Raw genomic sequence first — 22271 nt, 5'->3', positions numbered from 1 at the left:
CTGTCATTTTCTCTTTTTCTTTTGTGTGTGCATAAGTGTGCGGGGGGGGGGGGGGGGTTATATATGGAACTAAGGTCCTACCAACAAAGTTTAAGCTTATCTTTTTGCATTGATATGATAGAAATTTTGAAACAAATGATCATGTCAATAATATTTTTAAGATGGTTTCTTTTACTAAATTCAATCTCTGCTATTTTTTTTTAATATATAAATCGGGTTCGGGATGCTTATCAATTACGAAAAACAAAATAGAGGCCATTTTGAAAAGGCGACTGGTGGTAAAAAGAGGGAAACCTTCCGCTATCTGTTTCAAATAGATATGACAATATTTTAAGAGCAGGAAAATTAGGAAGGCAAGATGCCGGAGCAAATACCCTTGTCAGACTTCGTGAAGGATACGTGGGATGATTTCAAGTCCCCGACGACCTCTTCATTCACGAAAAACATGCCTAACTATAAGAACCTGGTGTCAACACTTGAGGAAGTGAGTAAAGATATAATTCCGTTTTGATTGTACTGTAAATATTTGGACTAGGATCTGTTGTAAAAACTGAAGCGCTGGTTTTCAGTCAAATTATTTTACGGAACATGCAATATATCAATATTTTTTTATCGTAAAGAACATGTTTATTTATTCACAATAGAAAACGCCCCCTTTGTGGTTTACAGTAAACATATAACTTCCATTATGAAACCTGTGTCTGAAAATTCAAATTTATAGGCCCTAATGTATTTCTTGACCAGATGTATATGTTCTTTATACTATTGAGCTACTATTCTTCAGCGAAATACATGCAAGTATAAGTAAGTGAACTGAACTCTTAAAAATGTTTCACAAACAAACATATTATCAACTCACTAAGACAGTCTCCCTGTAGATACATATATAGCTTATATTCCATTGAATAAGTGTGAAGTCTGTAGAGTGGTTGTCCAATATAAGTTTTGAAATCTGTAGAATGCAGGGTTGTCCCTAAGAATTGAAATAGCAGGGGACGTTAAAAAAGTAGAAGGAGGTCTGGGGTTCCTACCCCTAAAAAGCTTGAGGGATAATACCAGAATAATAGGGGGATTATGTCATTATAGGCGGGGAAATTCCCCGGCTCACGGGTCTTAGGGACAACCCTGAGAGTTGTTTTGTCTCATATAGTTCAAACTGAACGCTGTTGTAGAAAGCCCTTTTCAAGAATTGTGTTGAACACAAAATTTGTCGGACATGTTGGAAGTGGTCCATTTTTAGTCTTTAATAATTTAACCATGTTGAATATAATATGTGCAACAGTGAAACTGTTATGGTGAACAAAGTTTCCTTTTTATAATAATGAATTAGCAATGCAGTAGAGGTGTCTGGATAGCACTGTGGTTAGTGCACTCGTTTCTTATCACTGCAACCTGAGTTCGATCCCTGTGGTTGTATGCGAGAGGGTAAGGTGGTCTCCCACTTGGACATGGGTCTGGATACTCTGGTTTCCTCCCACAGAAATTACCTCTCTCGTGCCAAAATCCGTTCAGTAAAAGACCCCATTGGAAATAAGTTTTTGAGCTTTCATGTGCTATCCTTGTGTATGTATTTATGTACATATACTGAATAAAGATTTGTTTTATTTTCTACATCTCTCAAATATCATTTAGCATGCTGCTGATGGTGTTACAATTTTCAGTAACACCTGTAGCCTGCGTTTACCATGTGTACTGTGTCTCATAAGTTTTTTCCCAAACAATATAAATGACTAAAAGAAATTTTCCCAAACTTTGCAGATTTCCAGGGGTCGGGGATTCTTATATATTTTCAACAAAATCTGAAATACCTGAGCCATTTCAGTGGTGAAAATATTGTTTGAAAAAAAGTATAAACAAGGATTTAATGCAAATTCCATACACTAAAACTATCGTTTGCATCCTCACTAAACATAACTTTGCAATGAATGTTGTTGCTCTGTTTAAGCCACCATGTTGACTTGCTATATGGGCATGGGAATTGTAGAATTTTATTTTCACACTGTCCCATCAAAATTTCTTTGAAAAAGTGTGGATTATATCCAAATTTCCTCCATTCGCACACATTGTCCTAAGAGCTTGCAGTAAAAGCGCCGCTCACTGTGTTCTCTATAACACAGTCTTTGCATTGTCTTCATTAACCAGTAGATTCCTAAATGTTTGTGTGGAATTTAATATTTCATAATTTCACAAGAAGCACTAATGGCAATAAATTACTTGCTTATTTTTTTACATTGCTGAAAAACATCTATGAAGAGATGTGCGATTTTATTGGTATACCAGTATATCATTGTGATACGGAGACTAAAATATTGGTATTTAGTATGAAAAATTTTATAAATTCTGAGAATAATTAATTGTTTTATTCAAACTCTTGAATTACAATTACAGGAATTGTAAAAAAAATGTTGTAAGACAGTAAAACAACAGCATCTTAGCATCCAAACATGCTTTATCAACAGACTGATATATATTAAATAAAATAAAAAAAGTGAAGTTTATGTTTTCACACTATATTTGTTAGAAAAATGATGGAAATTCATTTAAAATCATAGTAAAAATTTATGTTGAAAATATCATGATATTATTGTGATATTTTTGGGAAAAATCGTGATAAATCATGATACAAAATTCTTGGTAATACCATCCCTACTCTTTATGAACAGTCCACTCGCAAATTTTTAAGGTTTGATGTCCACTAATCATTTCATGATATTAAGTACACATTTTCTATAAATATAACTCTATCAGTATTTCGGTAGTCTGAACTTGTGTTAATATTTTCATTTTTAAATTAGATCAGTCTCTTCAAACTGTAGGAGACATTTGGAACGTATAGACTGTGAAGTCACATGACCTTGTAGGTTACTTGCATTTCCATAACACTAACAGAGTCTAGAAAGTGCAATTATTTAAAAAAAAGAATGTTCAATCTACAATCTACTGTGGAATTCATTTAAATTTGTGGGGGTCAATGTTCAATGGTAAGCAAAATTTTGTTGGTTCATGGGGACGTAATTTCGTGGGAAACTTGTATATATACAGAAGATTTAGTTAATAAATATATTGACAAAATAGTTGTTTGTGGGGATGTAAATTCATGGATTAGGGTGACCCACGAAATCCTAGAATTGGTCCCCTATGAACATTGATGATTTCACTGTAATATGTAATTTCCGTTAAAGCAAGTTTAGATTCTTTTTTATTTGTCAATTTTTGGTTATTTATCATGAGAGCATTGTTTGGCAGCGATATGCATTTTATGAAGGATTGTGGGTAGAAACTACTGTGGAAAAAATTCTATTGGATGAATGTGCAGTAATCCGAATTTTCTCCTCACCCAGGCATTGTCTTAAGATCTTGCAGTGGGAGTAAAACGGGGTGAAAATTTCCCTGTATACAGTATATGGTATGTGGCATTTACCCCCAGGAAAAATGTTCAAACACAACCAAGTATCAGGAGACAAGAAATCACTGTTGTTTACTTAGTACTTCTGTGGAGAAAATACATGTAAATAAGGTGTTCAGTCAATTTATCTTGGCCTTTTAAAATGTTAAGAATACTTGAAATGATTACAAATTGAGTAATATACTGTAAATTTAAATTTATTGGAATTTAGTTCTAAGGGCAGATCACTCTAATTGCAAAAAAATCCTATAGAATCAGAAGTCTATAGTGTGCAGTTTAGGGAGGGTTCTTAAGAGATTTTTTTAATGCCTTATAAAAGAAAAAAATCCCAAAGTAATGTTGAGATATTAGTGTTTGAGATACAGTGCCCTGTTTTACAGATGAACTTACGACTAAGACAAAAATGTAATTTTGTGAATAATTTCCTTCTTTTCATTAATTTGAAAATAGTATTGATATATTTTTAAAAGGGTTTAACGTTTTAATAGATATTTTTAGCAAGCAAGTTTTAACAAAATTGAATATTTTGTAAGAGTTTACTTAAACAATAAAATGCTTTCTTTGGTTGTTAGTACGGGAATTAATGTCGCAGCTGTTGCAGAAAAAATACATAACCCGCGTAAGCGGGTTATGTAATTTTTTTCTGCAATTGCTGCGACGTTAATTCCCAAACTAACAACCAAAGAAAGACATTTTATTGTTTATATTTATATCTGTATAAATAATCATAAAAAGATTTGATTATTGTAATATTGATATGTTCGTCATGTAGTACGTTTCATTGAAGGAACAGTCACTGATCAAGAAATCTGTACAGGTGGTATGCCTAGTGTTGTTCATGAAGTGATAAACGGCAATGGTTTTCTTTAGAAAATAAGGAGAAAATATTCAGTGGTTGTAAATATATTTAGCTAAAGTTTTTGGTCTTAGTCTTAAGTTCTTTTGTTCTGTATAATTGAGATACAGTAGTTCAGTGTATAATTATAATGCATACATGTGGTTTTATATAATAAACTGTGCTTCTGGCTTCAAACTCCCACTCACCACTGAACATTTTTATCCTGAATGTGGACAATTTTGTAGATCTTAAATAAATTCATATTGCCTAAATCAAAACCTGGTGATGATTCAGGTAATGTTTAAGACTGGAAAAGGTGTCCACATTCAGGATTGTTCTTTTGGGGAGTGGGAGTTTGAAGCCAGAAGCTCTATTTATCATTCATGTAAACACTCATCATAGCATTCAGTATTAAACAATTTTAGTATGAGACTGCGAGTGTATTTGTAGCATTTTTTGTTTTTATTTCTCATTGTATTCAATGAGTATTAAGTGATTATCAGTTAAGTTTCCCCCAAATCCACTCTTGGTGACTTTTTGTATGAATGGCAGAAATGGATTAACTTTACTGAGAAAGTATTTATCCCAATATTGATGTTACCTCAATGGTCAAGCTGATCAATACACATAATCTGACTATGTATTACAGTAGGGAGGGGTACGGCAATTTCAATCCCATACAAATTGTTTTGATAGTATACAAGCTTTTGTATCATCATGACATTATAATCCAGCAGAGAAGTACAAGTGCTAGTCAATTACTATTGTACCACCAGGGTAGTGCTTTTAGATTGGAATGGTGTAGTATTTCATAAGGAAATTGTCAAATTTTCAAGCAGGTGTAGATAATTATGTTGAAATTAAAATAATACTTTTTTGTTACATGTAGTTTTGTAATTAGACAACTCACCCAGTAAACATTCTTGGTAAATAGGGTGGAATACAAGGGAACTGGCAATTTATGAAATACAATGCATGTATATTTGACAAAGGAGTATTGTAATTAAAAGATGTCTACAGGGTTTTGATTCAGAAAGTTTCACTTTAAGTCGAAAGAAATAAAGTTTCATTGTAGATGATGTAGAGTACAACTGTATTTAGCATTATAGTTTTTGAAAAAAAAAAAAGAAAATGATTTATGAAATCTACATTTGTACATAGAAAAACATTTTGTTTTGAACAGAAAAAGGCATTTGGTTAATTTCTATCAAAATCACAGTGATTGATGTTAAAAACCTTCCAGTTTTCTCAGCTATGAGAACAAAAGTGCACACCTGGACAAAGAAGTTAATAGGATTATAGATAGAGATGTACTTTGCTGCCATTGCATTTCAATTTTCAAAAACAAAGAAAAATTTGTCCTGCTGTTTCCAGAAGTTTTCTATTTTTCTCTCTTTGTTACAAAGGTGACTCATTCCCAATGTTTTATGCACAGAGAAATTGTTTTCCTTTTTAACATAACAGAAAATTCATGCATTAAGCCTTGTCAGAAAACATGCACTTGATGACGGAAAAGTCGGTAATGTGCATCAGTTTTGCACTTTGCCTTATAAGGATGCAAGCTGATATAACATGAGAAATTTTTTTTTTATTCTGAGATTCTCCCTGTTAAACCACAAGGGATTAACAAAGGGATGTACTGAATTCAGTATAAAGTTAGCCCTTCATCCCTTTGTTTTTCACACAAAAAGAAGAGAATTTTAGATTATACAAAACATTTTTAAATAGGTTGCCTCGGGTAGTGTTCTAGAAAAACCTAAACAAAGCAATATTATTTATAATAAAATGAAGAGATTTGCATTGTAAAAACTTCCTGAAATCCACATTTTAAAATCTTTTTAGGTCAAAGAAATGTTTGCCATTTGCTGTTTATTTGTCTAGACTATAAGTATGGACCTGTGAAATTTCAGAATTATCAAATAGAATATAAGCCAGTTATGTAGCATGTGATTTTTGCAAAGTTTTTCCTTCTAGTAAAAAAGCAAGTTAGAATCACAAGATAATGAAAGTGCATTAAAAATATTTCTCTTGTGACATCACTCACGATAAAATAAGGACGTTACTGTATTCTACGCACTTTGCTGCTTAAATAATTATGTTAATGTGTATTCCTTGCAAATTTGTATCGATTTATGAAAAAATGTTAATTTTACTCGCTGCTGGGACTTTCATCCTGTACTAAATACATCAAGAAAAAAAATGATAAACTATTGCACATTTATTTCTGTTTCCTGTGTTTCAAAAAAGCATTTTTTTTTTTCAATTTTATTCCTTTACTGGATGGGACAGTTGTTCAATCCTTTAACTGAGAAGGGTGTGTTAATGGGTATGTCCATGCAGACACTCAGATTTTTCTCTACACCCAAGTTCTGGTTATAGAATAATGTCAATGCTGGACTACTTTGTAACTAGCTTTTAATGTCAATTATCTTAATTCTTATCCTTGATAAATGAATTATGTATTTATCATGTTATTAATTTCAGAGACTGGATGCAGACCGCAGTGGATTAACAAAAATGAAGAAGTCGGTCAAGGCACTATATAACGCAGGCAAAAGTAAGACAATTTTCATGCCCTCATATGTAATACTAAAAAAAATAAAATAAAGATAGGAAATAATGCGATGAGATTCTTTGTGTCTAACATTTTTGTCTGCTTACACAACTCCTCATAAAAGATGCTACTGGGCAAGCATGCAGTGCTCAGTAAACTCTTTACAACAGATGTGTATGTACACTAAATTTCAGTGTATAACACATCAGATATTTGAAAAATCTAGAGTTTAAAATTCATAAGAAAGTAACAGAAAATGTTATAAAAATGATTATTTTTCCTTGAAATAGTTGTGTTTTCATATCAGATGATATTAAGTATTAGAGAGACAGAGAGGATATGGAGAACATGAAGAAAGGAAAAACATGAGAAAAGTTTATTTCCTTTAGGACTTGTACAGTGATATTTACGTGAATGTTTGTATGAAATACTTTGTCATTTCCCCCTTTGGCTTTCTGTTTTATCTATAATCTACATACAGAAGTGAAACGTACAACGCTATAACCACATTTTACAGCCTAACCCTAAACTGTTTATGATGTCTTTGTACAAGGGCATCTTTTCCTTGATGTAGAATATGATTATTGATAAATGTAACATGCGAGTGGAGTTTGACTTCCTGTAAGGAACAACGTGGCTGTCATTTCCATTAAGAGACTGGTATAAATAATGCATAATATTATAGAGCTCTTTGACTTAGTGTTTTATTTTAATGAAGGCCTTAATCATGTTTGATCTGACCCAGTTTTAATTAAAAGGAAGGGGAGGTGCTGATGATTGACTGAGGTCAAATGTTAGCTTATTTCTGGCAAACTTAGATTAAGATCATTAGGGATTTTTTATTATCAGTTTATCAGGTTAAGCAGCATGATTTTAAGAAATTGTTTTGATTAACCAAAAGCAGTGATTAATCTAGGGCATATTTACTACCAATATTCTGTATTTTTCCCCAAGAGAAAATTTCCCCTGAATATCCCATTTTCCTCTTTTGATGAGTAAAAAATTCCCCTCACAATAATAAAATCAAGGCTCAAATAATTTTTTTTTTCCTTCATAAAAACCGGAAATTGAAAGTAAAAATTTTCATCAGATGTGAAATATGGTTTTACTTTACTATTTATATGCACTCTAAATGGTCAGTAAAATGCTGAAATTTAATTGGGTCCCCCAGCAGGGCTTGCCCTGCACCCACAAGGGGTCTGGAGTGGCCCCCAGACCCCTGGCTGATTTTCCCAATTTCTCCAGAAAGCGTAGTTTCCCCCAAAACCTAGATTAATCCCTGAAAAGGCAATTCTTGAAAGGGTATGCACTAAATAAATACTCTGAACACTGTTCATGAAGGTGTTTATCACCTACAATTTTTGAAGCTTGTTTTAATGAAAATCAAAACATCTCTAATTAATGAGGGTTAAGAAAGAAAGAGATAGAGATAATTTAATGTGAACAGAGAGAGAGAGGAAAGAGAGATTTCTGCTTTCATTTATGACCAGAATGACATTTGACATCTTTTATAATGTAGGGCATGTTGAAAGTGATGTGACAATGGCAGAAAATCTAGACAATGTCAGTAACAGTAATGTGGAACAGGAGAATGAAGTAGGTAGGTAAACAAGTGTTAACTGAGTGGGAAGGTAGGAGAATGAAGTAGGTAGGTAAACAAGTGTTAACTGAGTGGGAAGGTAGGAGAATGAAGTAGGTAGGTAAACAAGTGGTAACTGAGTGGGAAGGTAGGAGAATGAAGTAGGTAGGTAAACAAGTGGTAACTGAGTGGGAAGGTAGGAGAATGAAGTAGGTAGGTAAACAAGTGTTAACTGAGTGAAGTAGATACCGTATATACTCGCCTATAAGTCGGTTTTTTGGGAGTTAAAATTTGGTCCAAAACTCTATGTCCAACTTATAGGCGAGTCATAAAAAGATTAGTATTTTTCTGGAGAGCGAAATGTAGTATTTTATAAACATTTCCAATGATTTTCGCTAAACATTGTCTGGATATATTATATCATTTATGTATTCTAAGATTACACATAAACACAAGTATTTACATATTTTAATAATTTTATTTTTATCTTTAAGTGTGTATTATATATTTTTCTTATGATTTAAAATTAAGTATCGGCGTCATTTCTGAAAATATTGATCAAAACCAAGTTAAAACATTACACCATTGATTTGAAATTGTCAACTGATTCTGGCAAAAAGTTGTACTGACTTATAAGCGGGTCAATGGTAAATCCCTCCAAAATAACCTCAAAAAATACAACCGACTTATAGCCGAGTATATACAGTAGGTATACATGTGTTAACTGAGTGGGAAGGTAGAAGAATGAAGTAGATAGGTATACATGTGTTAACTGATTTGGAAGGTACGAGAATGAAGTAGGTAGGTATACAAGTGGTAACTGAGTGGGAAGGTAGAAGAATGAAGTAGGTAGGTATACAAGTGTTAACTGAGTAGGAAGGTAGGAGAATGAAGTGGGTAGGTATACAAGTGGTAACTGAGTGGAAAGGTAGGAGAATGAAGTAGGTAGGTAAACAAGTGGTAACTGAGTGGGAAGGTAGGAGAATGAAGTAGGTAAGTATACAAGTGTTAACTGAGTGGGAAGGTAGGAGAATGAAGTAGGTAGGTATACATGTGTTAACTGAGTTGGAAGGTATGAGAAAATTTGGATAAGGAAGGTAGAACAAGCTACGATGAGGTAGGTTAATACTGTCGACAGAAAGACAGGGTAGATGTAACGTGGTAAGAATTAAATTGAACAGGTAAACTTCCATAAATTGAACAGGTGAACTTCCGTATCTCGAACACTGATATCTCGAATACCATGGATATGTCAAAGTGATTTGGAAGTCCCAACCACTTATTCTTCAAGTAATTTACCCCTGATATTTCGAATCCTCCGATATCTCAAACTTTTTTCTCGGTCCCATCGAGTTCGAGATAAGAAAGTTTGACTGTTTATTGCTCTGAAATGACCAAATCATGTTGTATACATTTAAGTGGCTTATAGCTTTCCATTCTCAAGCATACCTGTGTATTCTAATCCTGTCAGAAACAGATTTGTGGAGGTATACCTTAAATTTGGAATTTTGTTTCTATTTTCAAATACAAATGGTTCTTTCTTGGTGAATTTTTTTTTATCATTCTCATTTATCTGAGTTGCTGTTTTATATAGTCAAATCTTGTTATCTTGAACTCGAAGGGACCGAGAAATACTTCGAGATATCTGAGGATTCGGGATATCCAGGGTGAAATACTTAAGGAATAAGCAGTTGGGACTTCAAAATGATTTCAACATGTCCATGTTATTCAAGATATCCGCGTTCGAGATACCGAAGTTCAACTGTATACAGTGCACATTACATACTTATAAAATACTTGCTTATTAGATATATGCTACATGTCCCCTATTTGGTTTGCAAAATTTTGTTACCATAATTTCCACACAGTAACTATCAATATGAAGAATATACTCGTTTGTAAATATTTCTCATTTTCTTAATCATTTTTGAAAAAAAAGGAAAAATCTGAGGTAATTGTTTTTGTTTTGCTACAAACTGACCTGGATGGATGGTGCTTATTTGTTGAACCTCTCAGAGCAATCAATTCAGTATTGCCATATAGATGTGTCATTTGAGTTTGATAATGCCCAACTTCTAAATTTATAAATTCATTTCTATAAAAAAAAAAATCCATATTGAGATTATTGTTAAAGTTTGTAGACCATGTCTGCATGGTCTGGTCTTACATTGACAGTGGTTTTTGCTATCAGAAAGAAATACAGGGGTTTATCTAAAAATTTACTTCTCTTCTTCAATAAAATTAATTACTGGAAAGTTAGAAATACATGTACCATTTGAATTCCATGATTCAGTTATCTATTTATCTTTCTTTTTCAGTTGAAGGGTTTAAGCAGTTTTCAATGATAGCTAGAGAACTGTCAACCTCCTTAAATGACATGGTAGGTTCTGAAATTCATAGACCTTTGAACTTACCCAGGATTTTTGTTGCAATGTAGCATTTAAATCTCGAGATACCCTTTAAATGAACATAACTATGATCTGTTTCTTTACTTATTTGGTAATGGCAACTTTGTGTCAGTATGTATAGGTTACAATTACTAATCCCCACTTCTGGTGTTTTTGTTCTCCAACTGCCTCATTCTGGAGATCTCTTTATATAACCCCAGTTAGGGCCTCTCTGAAAACACCTTTACAAATCTGACATCTTCTAAATTACATCACAGATCTTTACAGACACTGAAAAAAATACCTTTGTAAATCTTACAATTATGGTGATAATTTTACTACATTTACTTTGAATTTTAAGTTTTCATTTTGGTATGAATATTATGGTTTAACCCAAAGTGCATGAAATAAAAGAAAATAAAGTACATATAACATTTGTTAAGAATAAATGGCATTTTTAATAAATCTGGAAAAATGATGATTTAAACCTTGATTATTTTAGACACTTTGTCATTCCACAAAAATAAAACTGAAATGAAATGTATAACTTAATTGAATCTTTGCTTAATAACTGCCATTCTTTGTTTAATATGTAAAACTGTTTCAACCAATCGGAAAGAATGATCTGTGAAATACAGTCATAATCATGACAGATGTGAAATTTTCTGATTTGAGCAGAAAAGATACATATGATTAACACTTATGATGTATTGTTTTGAAGAAAAAAAAACATATTTGTTTTTAAATCTTACAATTTTCTATGTAATGTTTGCTATCTAATATCGCATGCCAAAATAATTAACACTTGCTGAATCACCATCTTCCCTGGTTGGGTGCTTTTTTTCCCTGAATTCATGTGATGATGAAGTTTTCCTACTAAATGTGTATCATGATGTATGGTTGATGTGGCTAATAACTGATTATTGATAATTATTATGCTCCTTTTGAGATAAAATACTGAAGTTCAGAGGGTAGTTTTCATTCATGTTGAAATTTTTTTATTCATCTTACACATGCAAAACATCAACAAACATGACAAAATAATCATTAATTAATACAGTAACAAAACACTTATCCTTTGGCAATAATACAAAAACTAATATTTAAAAAGCACTTAATAAAAGTTTACATTAAAGAACACAGCATATACAATATCAGTTGATATTAACATTTTTATATGTTACAGGTAATTGTAAGTTATATAACATTTTTATATGTTGTAGGAGGTTATTGTAAGATATACAATGTATAACATTTTTATATGTTGTAGGTAATTCTAAGTTGTATAACATTTTTATATGTTGTACAGGTAACTAAGTTAAATGGTATGCTACTGTACCCACTGGAAGCTTTCCTCAAAGGGGATCTCAAGGGAGTAAAGGGGGACATGAAGAAACCTTTTGATAAAGCTGCTAAGGAATATGAAACCAAATTGTAAGTGTACTCCCATGACTTTTACATTTTAAGATGTGTACCATAAAAGGGCAGGTTTATTAATCAACCATTACAAGTTTGAAAGAAATAAAAGAATAAAATGGAGAAACAAGAGAATTTTTGAGAAGACATGAATTTGTTTGACCCTCCATTCATCTTGTAATGAAGGAGGATTATCGAGTTTTAGTACATGTGTCCCTTTGATTATTTCTGACAGTGCTAAGATAGAAAAAGAAAAGAAACAACAAGCCAAGGATGCTGGAATGACCAGGACTGAGGTGGATGGCTCAGAAGTATGTATTTATGTGTCAGTCATACTGGCCTTGTTGTTAACCTTGGAATACAACATGGCCTGACTGATGTAAAATCTAGGTTTACCAGGGATGGAGCACTGTGTCAGCTCTTCCTAGAAGATCATATGAAAATTTTGTCCAGAATAACATTATGTCTCATTTAATTAGAAAACCAGGAACCAAAAGAGGTTTTTTTGACCTATTAGCACATATTTTATGTGTTGACATTTAGAATGATGTTACGTAGTAATGCTGACTTGCATTGTGCTGATGAACTAGGTATTGATTTTACATAATGAAGGCCATTACCAAGGGAAAAAGAAACCAATTTCCTTCATTTCCAACTACTTAAGACCAGACCTGGTTCTGCATTAAAGCAAATGAAGCGTTTTATTGCAAAGTCATAGCTAACATTTCTCAAGTTTCCCTTAGCACAACACCTGCATCTCACATGTAATAGATTACACATAACCTTTCCTAACTTCTTCAAGATACTATCATGAAACTACAAAGAAATTTCAAGAGTTTTAAATAAAGCAGGGCTTCCCTCTGTAATTAAGATATGTACTTTTACAGATAGCTGAAGACATGCTGAAGGAAAGAAAGGTTTTTCAGTTACAACTTTGTGAGGTAAACTTAGTGAAATTTTAAGTTGCCAATTTATTTACATCAAAGGATTCTAGAGAGACACATTTTAGAATTTTTAATTTGAAATTTTGGGCAACTAACTGCGGATTAAATAATTTTTTTTAGTACCTCATTAAAGTAAATGATATAAAGACAAAGAAAGGGGTGGAATTACTGCTGCATTTAGTGGACTACTATAAAGCTTTGAAAGTGTAAGTAATTAATAGTTCTTACGTCTAAAGAATCTGTCATATTCAATAATAAAAATATTGTTTTAGATCTTTTAGTTCATTCAAATATTAGATTCATAGTTGATATTATATTTTACAATGTTAAAGACAGTTGTGGTCATTTTAATCTATAAAAACACCCCTTAATAGAAATTTAATAGCAGGAAAAATTATGTATGATTTTTTAATATGAACAGTTTTCACCAAGAAAGCCTGGAAACCATTGGAAAATTTGAGTCCTATATAGAGAAGTTGATAGCACAACTTCACAGCATCAAACAGAAACAATACACAGATCGACAACAGCTAGTGGAACTCAGGAATGCTCTTAAAAACTCAATGTCGTCTTATAAAGAGGTCAGTTCACAGGGTCACCCAGCCCTCTAAATATCTTTATAGTATTGTAACTCGGCTCCATTATGTTTGCTTAATTTGAATTGATCATCATTACACTCAAGAGTCGAAGGAACATAAAGCATTACAACCTAAGCTTCATCTAAGATGTCGCTTAAACATCAAGAAACATATTTATACTTGGGCCTTATCCGTGAAAGATGATGAAAGTTGAATTTCTGATAAAAATGTGATTAAGCCAAGTTTACCGTGGTCATGAAAGTCTTTCTAATTATAGTTAGTATGTGGTAAAATGATTATGAAAAATTGCAGCATAGGGGCGGATACATAAGGTTCAGAAAACAAATTTAATTCTGTTTATAAGACATTTAGGGTCCTAAAAATACGTAATTGTTTGAAATGTTGTACATTGTGCCCTGAGCTATATTCCAGTCATGCAGGATTACATTAAAGGGAGATTGCCTTTAAAATAATGAAGATGAAACCTATGATATACATTAGTATACATTTGTAATAATTTTATGCCTTGTTCACATGGAGAGTTTGATTCGAATTAAACGTAAGTTACTGTGAATTAAATTTGAACTGCGTTCACACTGGGATTTTAATGCGAATTAGTTTAATTCTAATTAATTTACTGCGCATTAAATTTCTTTGCATTAGCTCTGTGTGAACGCCAAGCGAAGCTAATTCAAATTAAATATTGACGCATGCGTAATGTCAAAATTAAGACACATGCCACATGTCAGTGATCAGACATAGGTACTCATGCTATTTTTTTGTGAAAACAAAGGAAAATAACGTTAATCACTGAAATGTGTGCAGACACTATATATATGTCTATGTCAAATGGATCTGTGCTCTGCATAAGGTGACGTGATTTAAAAATGACGTCATATTACCCTTACTGAATAGCCTTACTGTTGAAATAAAATTTTAATTCGCATTAGTTTACTTCGCATTAGCTGTTGTGTGAACGCAATTTAATTCACATTATTTTAATTCGAATTATTTTACTTCACATTAATTTACTGTGAATTAAACTCTCCGTGTGAACAGGGCATTAGAAGTATATTGAAATGGATTATAAATTCTTCATCTATATTAGGGATCTAGAAATACTATTTACACAGAAGAAATTGGAAAGGTAACCAGGAAACTCATCTGTAATTAACAAAACTAACAAATGAATGAGGCTTATTTTTACCAGTTACACAACCTTTTATTAATGACTAGTTACATGTAGTGAAAAAATGTCAATGTTATATGTTTTAAGTATTTTTCTTTAAAAGGAAAATTTTTTTTGGGGGGGGGGGGGGATTGGGTATTTTTTTCTTGCACAAATTACATCTTAGCTAAAAAACCTATCGTACAGGCATGTAGCATCCTGGGGGCCAGGAGGGGAGGGGGGTTGAGGGTTGCCTCCCTTTTTTCCAAACATGACTTTTTACTATTGAAAGTGTTATTTAAAAGGCCGGTCCCCCCTTTTTGTTGCAGTATGTTAAATAAGGGTATTGTAGTAGCGTATGAATAAAATTTGGTACTGAAAGAAGGTGGAACCAGCATCTACCACCACCACCACCAAGAAATAGGATTTTCGAGTTTGGACAATCCCCCCCCCCCCCCCCCCCCTTTTATTTTTTTGGTCAAGTTTATTTTTAGGTAGGTTGAAATTTTTTTTCTCTTTCTGCCCCCCCCCCCCCTTTCTCAAAAATGATGCTACGGCCCTGTTTTAGATTAGTCAAACAGCATGAAATTAAAGATTGTGCATTTAGAAATACATGTACATTTGTACATGTATATTGACAGCTTGTCTGTAAAAATTTGATATGTATTTCTAGTTCAATTGATAATTTCTGCATGCAGTTAATGATGTTCATAAGAATCATGCTAATAGTTCATTCCTTGTATCAGTGTCATATTCATTAAGTAAAACAATGGTACAAAAGAGAAATATATACTGGATGAGATACTGGATGCATAAAGTGCATAAAGTTTGGCTTTTCATGGATTTATGATTTATTGATGTTAAGTAAATCTGTACATTAACAGATGTCTACAAGAAAAATAAAATTTTCAGTTATTGAGCAAAATGAAATCTGCAAGACCTTTAATAAGAGTACAATGAAATTTCTCTCTTTCTATTCAGCATGCAAACAACAGGCTCTCAATACTAGGGAGGGTCAAGGTACCAGATTCATGTTGTGGCATGCTTCTTTTGGGTTATAATGAATGATTGTCTTACATTTTTTTCCTTATGTGTGGAAGGTTTTTGTATGGAATAATTTCCTGTATAAGATCTTTATTGGCTTCTTTCAGTGGTGCAGATATAAGGACTCTTGATTTAAGGACATGGCAGTTCCATAAATAAATATTATAGTATGGATGCTTCCATTTTTCTAGGGCTTAATTGATTTTAACAACAGTTTAACTGTAAACCTTTCAAAATTTGATGTAAAATTCAACTGCTATATGACTTAAGAAAATAATGATAAGGAAACTTTATCTTACTGCATCATATAGAAAGTATACTACTCTATTTATAGGTAGTGAAGACATTTATATATGTGAAAGGTTTGCATTATAGCTGCTTTCATTTTTTTTTTTTTTTGATTTGCAAAATTTTTGGGGTACTTTTGTTTTTTAGTTTAAAAATGTTCATAATTTCATTGATTAATTATAAATGAAACAGTTTTGGATAGAAGGATCAAGTGTATTTTGTGAAAATTACAAAAATTAAGCTTATAACTGTACAAATCTAGTCATAGAAATATATTAGCTCTTAATAATACTTGTAGTTGGAATTTATCATCTTTTTTAGGGATTAATACAAGGCTTTCATTGTAAAATCTTTTTCTTGTCGTCATTATCACTTTAATGCAATATACAAGTGTTAATTATTGAACATTTGTTTCCTACAGCCAGCTGCTGCTAGTAAAAGCCCAGCTGGGTATAGTCTACATCAGCTCCACGGAAACAAAGACCATGGAAGCCAGAAATCGGGCTACCTTCTAAAGAAGAGCGAAGGAAAAGTCCGTAAAGTGTGGCAGAGAAGAAAGTGTACCATCCAAGATGGCATCATGCTAGTCAGTCACTCTGATGTAAGGGAGATCACTCCAGAATTTTTTTGTCATTTAATTGAATTTTTTCTGGGAAAATATAAACCTTGCTGTGGTATATCTGTTTATTTTTCTTTTAGGAAACAAAGGAACCAGTAAAATTGAATCTCCTTACATGCCAAGTAAAGGTACATGTTTTTTAAAAATTTGATCTGTGATTATTTTCTTGAATTACATTAAGTTTTAATGGTAAGGTTAAATGATAACTTGTTTCAGAGTGTCTCCTGCTCTGTTTCACAAGATGGTGTATTTAATAAAGGGTTGCTTATTTTTTTTTTTTTTTTTTTTTTGATACCCTGTATTTTTTTTTACCTCCAGCTTGTTGCTGATGATGTTGGCAAGAAGTGCTTTGATCTAGTCTCTAGCTCCAGTGAGTATCTGAATTTATTTGAGTTGGACTTATTTTTTTTTTAACTTATTTTTTTTCTCACAAGTGACCTTTAATTCCTAGTTTAAATGTAAAAGGCTTTGACTCTTTAGAGAAAAAGGAATTTCAGTTTTAAAATCTTTTGTTTTTGTGTATGAAAAACAAACAAGAGAAATTAAGAGAAAGCAATATTCCCAGTAAAATGACACATTCTGTTTATCTTACAATCTCCCCCCCCCCCCCCCCATAACATATTCTAGTTATGTTACATTTTCTCATTATAATGACATGGTCTCTGTGTTACATTTTCCCTGAAATATAACAGTATTGTTATACATGTATTACAATTCCCCTGTAAAATAACATTCCCTTTATGTTACAGATAATAGAACATACCATTTCCAGGGGGAGGATATCCAGGATATGGAAGAGTAAGTTATTTTTAGGTGATCAATGATGTAGCCTCTAGCTGTCAGACTTTAGTACCTTCACACAGTATCAAATTATCTATGCTATGTAAAAATTGTGTTAGGTTACTTCACCTTCAGATTTAGTTATTTTATCTTCAACATTTGAAAAGATGGAGAACCCAATTTTGTACAGTTTATAATACTCAAGACTGCAGCTACAATGTGGCTTGAATGACAGTACTACCAGCACTGCAAATACAATGGGGAAGTTCACCACCATCAAAATGTTGATCATTCATACCTGATTTCAGGCTATTTTTCACCTGCATTGAAAATTTTTCACCTTAGACATAGATAAAAAGTTGGTGAATTTTTAGCTCAACTCAACGAAGTTGGGGGAGCTTATGTAATACCCTCGGCGTCGGCGTCCCAGGTTAAGGTTTTTGGAGCAGTTTTCTTTTCAAGTACTTCTATGGCCTATATTAGTCAGAGATGCATGGAGGATGCTTCTAGTATGTTTCAGTGTACCAGTCAAGGTTTCAGATGCTGCAATTTCAGCTAAAGAATGACCAGGTTAATGTTTTTGGAGCAGGTTAAAGTTGTTGGAGCAGGTCTCATTTCCAAGTAACTATAAGCCCTATATTGACCAAACTTGCATGGATGATACATCTAAGGTTGCACACTACTGGACTTGTTTCGGATGCTGGATCTGACCTACATTTTCTGGATGAGTGACCAGGTTAAGGTTTTTGAGCAGATGTCATTTCCAAGTATCTATAAACCCTATATTGACCGAACTTGCATGGATGATACATCTAAGGGTGTACACTACTGGACTTGCTTCGGATGCTGGATCTGACCTATATTTTCTGGATGAGTAACCAGGTTAAAGTTTTTGGAGCAGATCTCATTTCCAAATAACTATAAGCCCTATATTGACCAAACTTGCATGGATGATACATCTAAGGATGCACACTACTGGACTTGCTTTGGATGCTGGATCTGACCTATATTTTCCAGATGAGTGACCAAGTTAAGGTTTTTGGAGCAGATGTTATTTCCAAGTAACTAAAAGCCCTATATTGACCAAACTTGCATGGATGATACATTTAAGGATGCACACTACTGGACTTGCTTCGGATGCTGGATCTGACCTATATTTTCCGGATGAGTGACCAGGTTAAGGTTTTTGGAGCAGATGTCATTTCCAAGTATCTATAAACCCTATATTGACCAAACTTGCGTGGATGATACATCTAAAGATGTACACTACTGGACTTGCTTCTGATGCTGGATCTGACCTATATTTTCCAGATGAGTGACCAGGTTAAGGTTTTTGGAGCAGATGCCATTTCCAAGTTACTAAAAACCCTATATTGACCGAACTTGCATGGATGATACATCTAAGGATGTACACTACTGGACTTGCTTCTGATGCTGGATCTGACCTACATTTTCCGGATGAGTAACCAGATTAAAGTTTTTGGAGCAGATCTCATTTCCAAGTAACTATAAGGCCTTTCTGAACCAAACTTGCATGAATGATGCATCAAGGGACGAACAATCTCAAAACTTGCTTCGGATGCTGGATTTGACTTACATTTTCTGGATAAGTGACTAGTTTTAAGTTTTCAGATAAATCTGTTACCAAGTAACTGCAAGCCCTATCAGACCAAAATTGCATAAATGTTGCATCTAGGGATGCACACTCCTAGATTATTAGTTTAGTGTGGGACTTTGCCTTACTTAAAGACAACATTTGTTGAGGTGAGCTCTGTAATCTCTGATTACCTATGTTTTGGTTTGGATATGTTAGAGGTAGTTTATTCTTGATAAGTATTTGCCAGAAGAATTTTAATGTTTTATGCACTTACCGGTAATCAAATCATTCAAATGCATGCAGTAATTAAGAGTTTTGAATTTTAGGTGGATTTCAGTTTTGAACAATGCAAAAGAAGAAGTCCTTTTGAAAGCCTTCCAAGACAACACAAACTCCCCTGCTATAAATCAGAATGTTCGAGAACTTACCGCCAGTATTATTGACCGAATCAAACGGTTGCCAGGCAACCAAGTCTGTTGTGACTGTGGTGCAAAAGGTAAATTACGAGATGACATCATATTTGGTAAATTTTTAAACTTCATATGAGTCAGTATAATTTTCATTTAATTTTGAAACTTGAAGATGGTTCATGATAGATTTCCAAAGTTTTTTTTCTCTCTGATGTATAGTTTTGGAAAAAAAAGAAATGATAAAAAGTATATTTTGTTATGGGAAATGCACCAGTGAAATATCGTATGTGACTAAAATGTTTCTTAATTTAAACAATACTTTTATGAATTAAAGATAAAATGATTGGACAGCAGGTACTGCATTAATATAAATCCTCTCCAATGTTTTCTTTATTGTAGATCCTGAGTGGTTATCCACAAACTATGGTATCTTAATCTGTTTGGAGTGCTGTGGCATCCACAGGCAGCTAGGTGTTCACATTTCTAGAACCCAGAGTATAGTCATAGATGAATTAGGAACATCACAACTTCTAGTAAGACAGGGATTTTTTTATGTTTACTTTGAAAATATAATTCATCAAAAATTATTGAATTAAAACAATATCCAGAAATTTTGCAGACAAAAAAAAAAACATACTTGAAAGATGAGTTAGTACTCTGAAAATTAAAGATATATGTAACAATAACATTTAGACTTAATTAAATAAAAGAAAAAAATATGTAGTAGCAGAGTGCACTATTGAATGATAAGTTTCTTGTGTATTTTCAGTTAGCCCGAGTGGTAGGAAATGACTGTTTTAATGAAGTTTTTGAAGGCAAAATATATAATGAATTAGATGAAGGAAAAGTGGATGGATACAGAAAACTGAAATGTACAAGTCCTATGTAAGAGGCAACCATTCATGATTTGCTTTATAAAATAAAAACTCTGAATTCTTTCATTTTTAAAAAAGACAACAAGCAAAATTAATGTAAATTTATATGGATCTCTGGTGCATGTGAAAAAAAAACATATATTTTTCTCCAGTTGAAGTTTAATTTCAAAAGCAATCTTTTTCAAAAGAGAAAGTTTTGATTTTTAAATTTTTTTTAATAGGAAAGAAAGAGAGTCCTATATTTTTGACAAGTATGATAAAAAGAAATTTGTCATCAACACTAATGGAATGGAGGAGGAAATTCGATCTGACCTGAAACAGGCCATTCACAGCCGAGATTTCCAGACCTTGTTACAGTTACATGCAGAAGGAACTGATCTCATGAGCATCATGCCAGATATGGTAAGAATCTGTTAATTCTCCCACTCAGCAAAATTGGAGGAGATACAGTGATGCACATGTGAGTGTAGGGGTTAGTGGGTGGGTGAGTGAGTGCGTAATGGAAGTGATAATTTACATTGGGATCAAGGCATTTGTTGCCTTGCTGAATTGAATATTTGTTATTCTAACTTGTTTTTTGTAATTTTTATATTGCAATCATAGAAATATACTCATTTTAATAAAAACAAATTAGGGTAAGTCAGGGTAATTTTGACCACCGTTTAATTTCGACCACAGGAACACAACACCACACAAAGATCTACGGAAGTGTTGAGACAGGTTTAATTTATTCCGAATTATGGAATACTATTCCTCAAATTGTGTGTTCTAGTATAATTATTCATCGCAAATATGGCTTGATCAGAGATATAAATAATATTTTTACTATTATTTATGTCTCCAGTTGGATGTTCGATGTCTCCGTCTTCAGTGCGCTTGATTTGATCAAGGCAATGCAAGAGAGACAACTAGTACAACCTTTTTTTAAGTTTAACCTTGTTCAACAGTCTACAGCACGAATTAAATTAAAATTGTTTTATTTTTTCTTGGAATATCTTTAAGTTGCAGAATTTTACAAATTTATCTTGATTTTCTCTCAAAATGCACAAGAAATGTCTATTTGATTTTGGTCGAAATTACCCCTACTGATTTTAAGGACGCGGGTTAAATTCGACCACTTATTCTAAAATATGTGTAAGTTGTCTTTAACAGCTGTTTAATGCAATGCAGAGTAAGATCTTTAAAAAATAATTATACTGTATATGTACAATATTATCTTCATATAACCTTTTATATTTAAAAAAAATATGTCAGATTAATTAACATGCATGCCTGCTATATATATTGTCCGGGCCGTTCACGAGGGTGCGAGAGAACACGGAGGCGGCACTGGCTTTGAATTAACACATGACGAGAGCAATCCAAAAGTTTCCAAACCCGTCAAATTAACAAAAAAGAGGATGCAGGCAATATTGAATATAAGTTAAAAAAATCAGGTTTTTGTAATTTTTTTTTTCATTATTACAAATGAGTAAACTTGGACAGATAAGACTGAGGCTATTGAAAACCAACGAACCGGTCGTATTAAGATTGTATCACACAGTCCAGGTTCACCAATCCAAAGAGTACCCAAAATATCAGAACAATTTACCAAAAGAGCCACAACAATCTTGAAACAATAAAAAATTAAAAAAAAAAAAAAAAAAGAAAATGAAAAAAACAAAACACTATGATGTTATACGAAATAATTTTTTTGTTTGAGTTTGGTTTTTTTTTTGTTTTTTTTTTTTGGGGGGGGGGGGATTTCAGAGGACTTTGCTTCTGTAAATCTTTATTTAATTGACTTGA

General features: G+C 32.8%; 1 protein-coding gene across 3 annotated transcripts in view; it reads left to right on the top strand.

The window, feature by feature from the left end:
- Positions 1-254: 254 nt before the first annotated feature.
- The window catches only part of LOC133189875 (arf-GAP with SH3 domain, ANK repeat and PH domain-containing protein 2-like), a 37017-nt gene continuing 15000 nt past the window's right edge, over positions 255-22271 (top strand). For all 3 annotated transcript variants that reach the window (XM_061325275.1, XM_061325273.1, XM_061325272.1), the window contains exons 1-18: positions 255-484; positions 6729-6801; positions 8318-8398; positions 10696-10757; positions 12074-12198; positions 12416-12491; positions 13068-13121; positions 13245-13330; positions 13546-13705; positions 14811-14849; positions 16624-16803; positions 16902-16949; positions 17140-17191; positions 17571-17619; positions 19525-19694; positions 20008-20141; positions 20378-20493; positions 20705-20885. In XM_061325275.1, coding sequence (XP_061181259.1) covers positions 359-484; positions 6729-6801; positions 8318-8398; positions 10696-10757; positions 12074-12198; positions 12416-12491; positions 13068-13121; positions 13245-13330; positions 13546-13705; positions 14811-14849; positions 16624-16803; positions 16902-16949; positions 17140-17191; positions 17571-17619; positions 19525-19694; positions 20008-20141; positions 20378-20493; positions 20705-20885 — 1812 coding nt within the window. In that variant the 5' untranslated portion in view covers positions 255-358. The remainder of the gene's footprint in view (positions 485-6728; positions 6802-8317; positions 8399-10695; positions 10758-12073; positions 12199-12415; positions 12492-13067; positions 13122-13244; positions 13331-13545; positions 13706-14810; positions 14850-16623; positions 16804-16901; positions 16950-17139; positions 17192-17570; positions 17620-19524; positions 19695-20007; positions 20142-20377; positions 20494-20704; positions 20886-22271) is intronic.

This window comes from Saccostrea echinata, unplaced genomic scaffold, assembly GCF_033153115.1.
Source record: "Saccostrea echinata isolate AGI-Se365-2 ecotype Australia unplaced genomic scaffold, CSIRO_AGI_Sech_v1 ptg000020l, whole genome shotgun sequence".
NCBI classification, from domain to species: Eukaryota; Metazoa; Mollusca; class Bivalvia; order Ostreida; family Ostreidae; genus Saccostrea; species Saccostrea echinata.
Note: the sequence above shows the minus strand (reverse complement) of the source record. Positions and strands in the feature narration are given on the sequence as shown.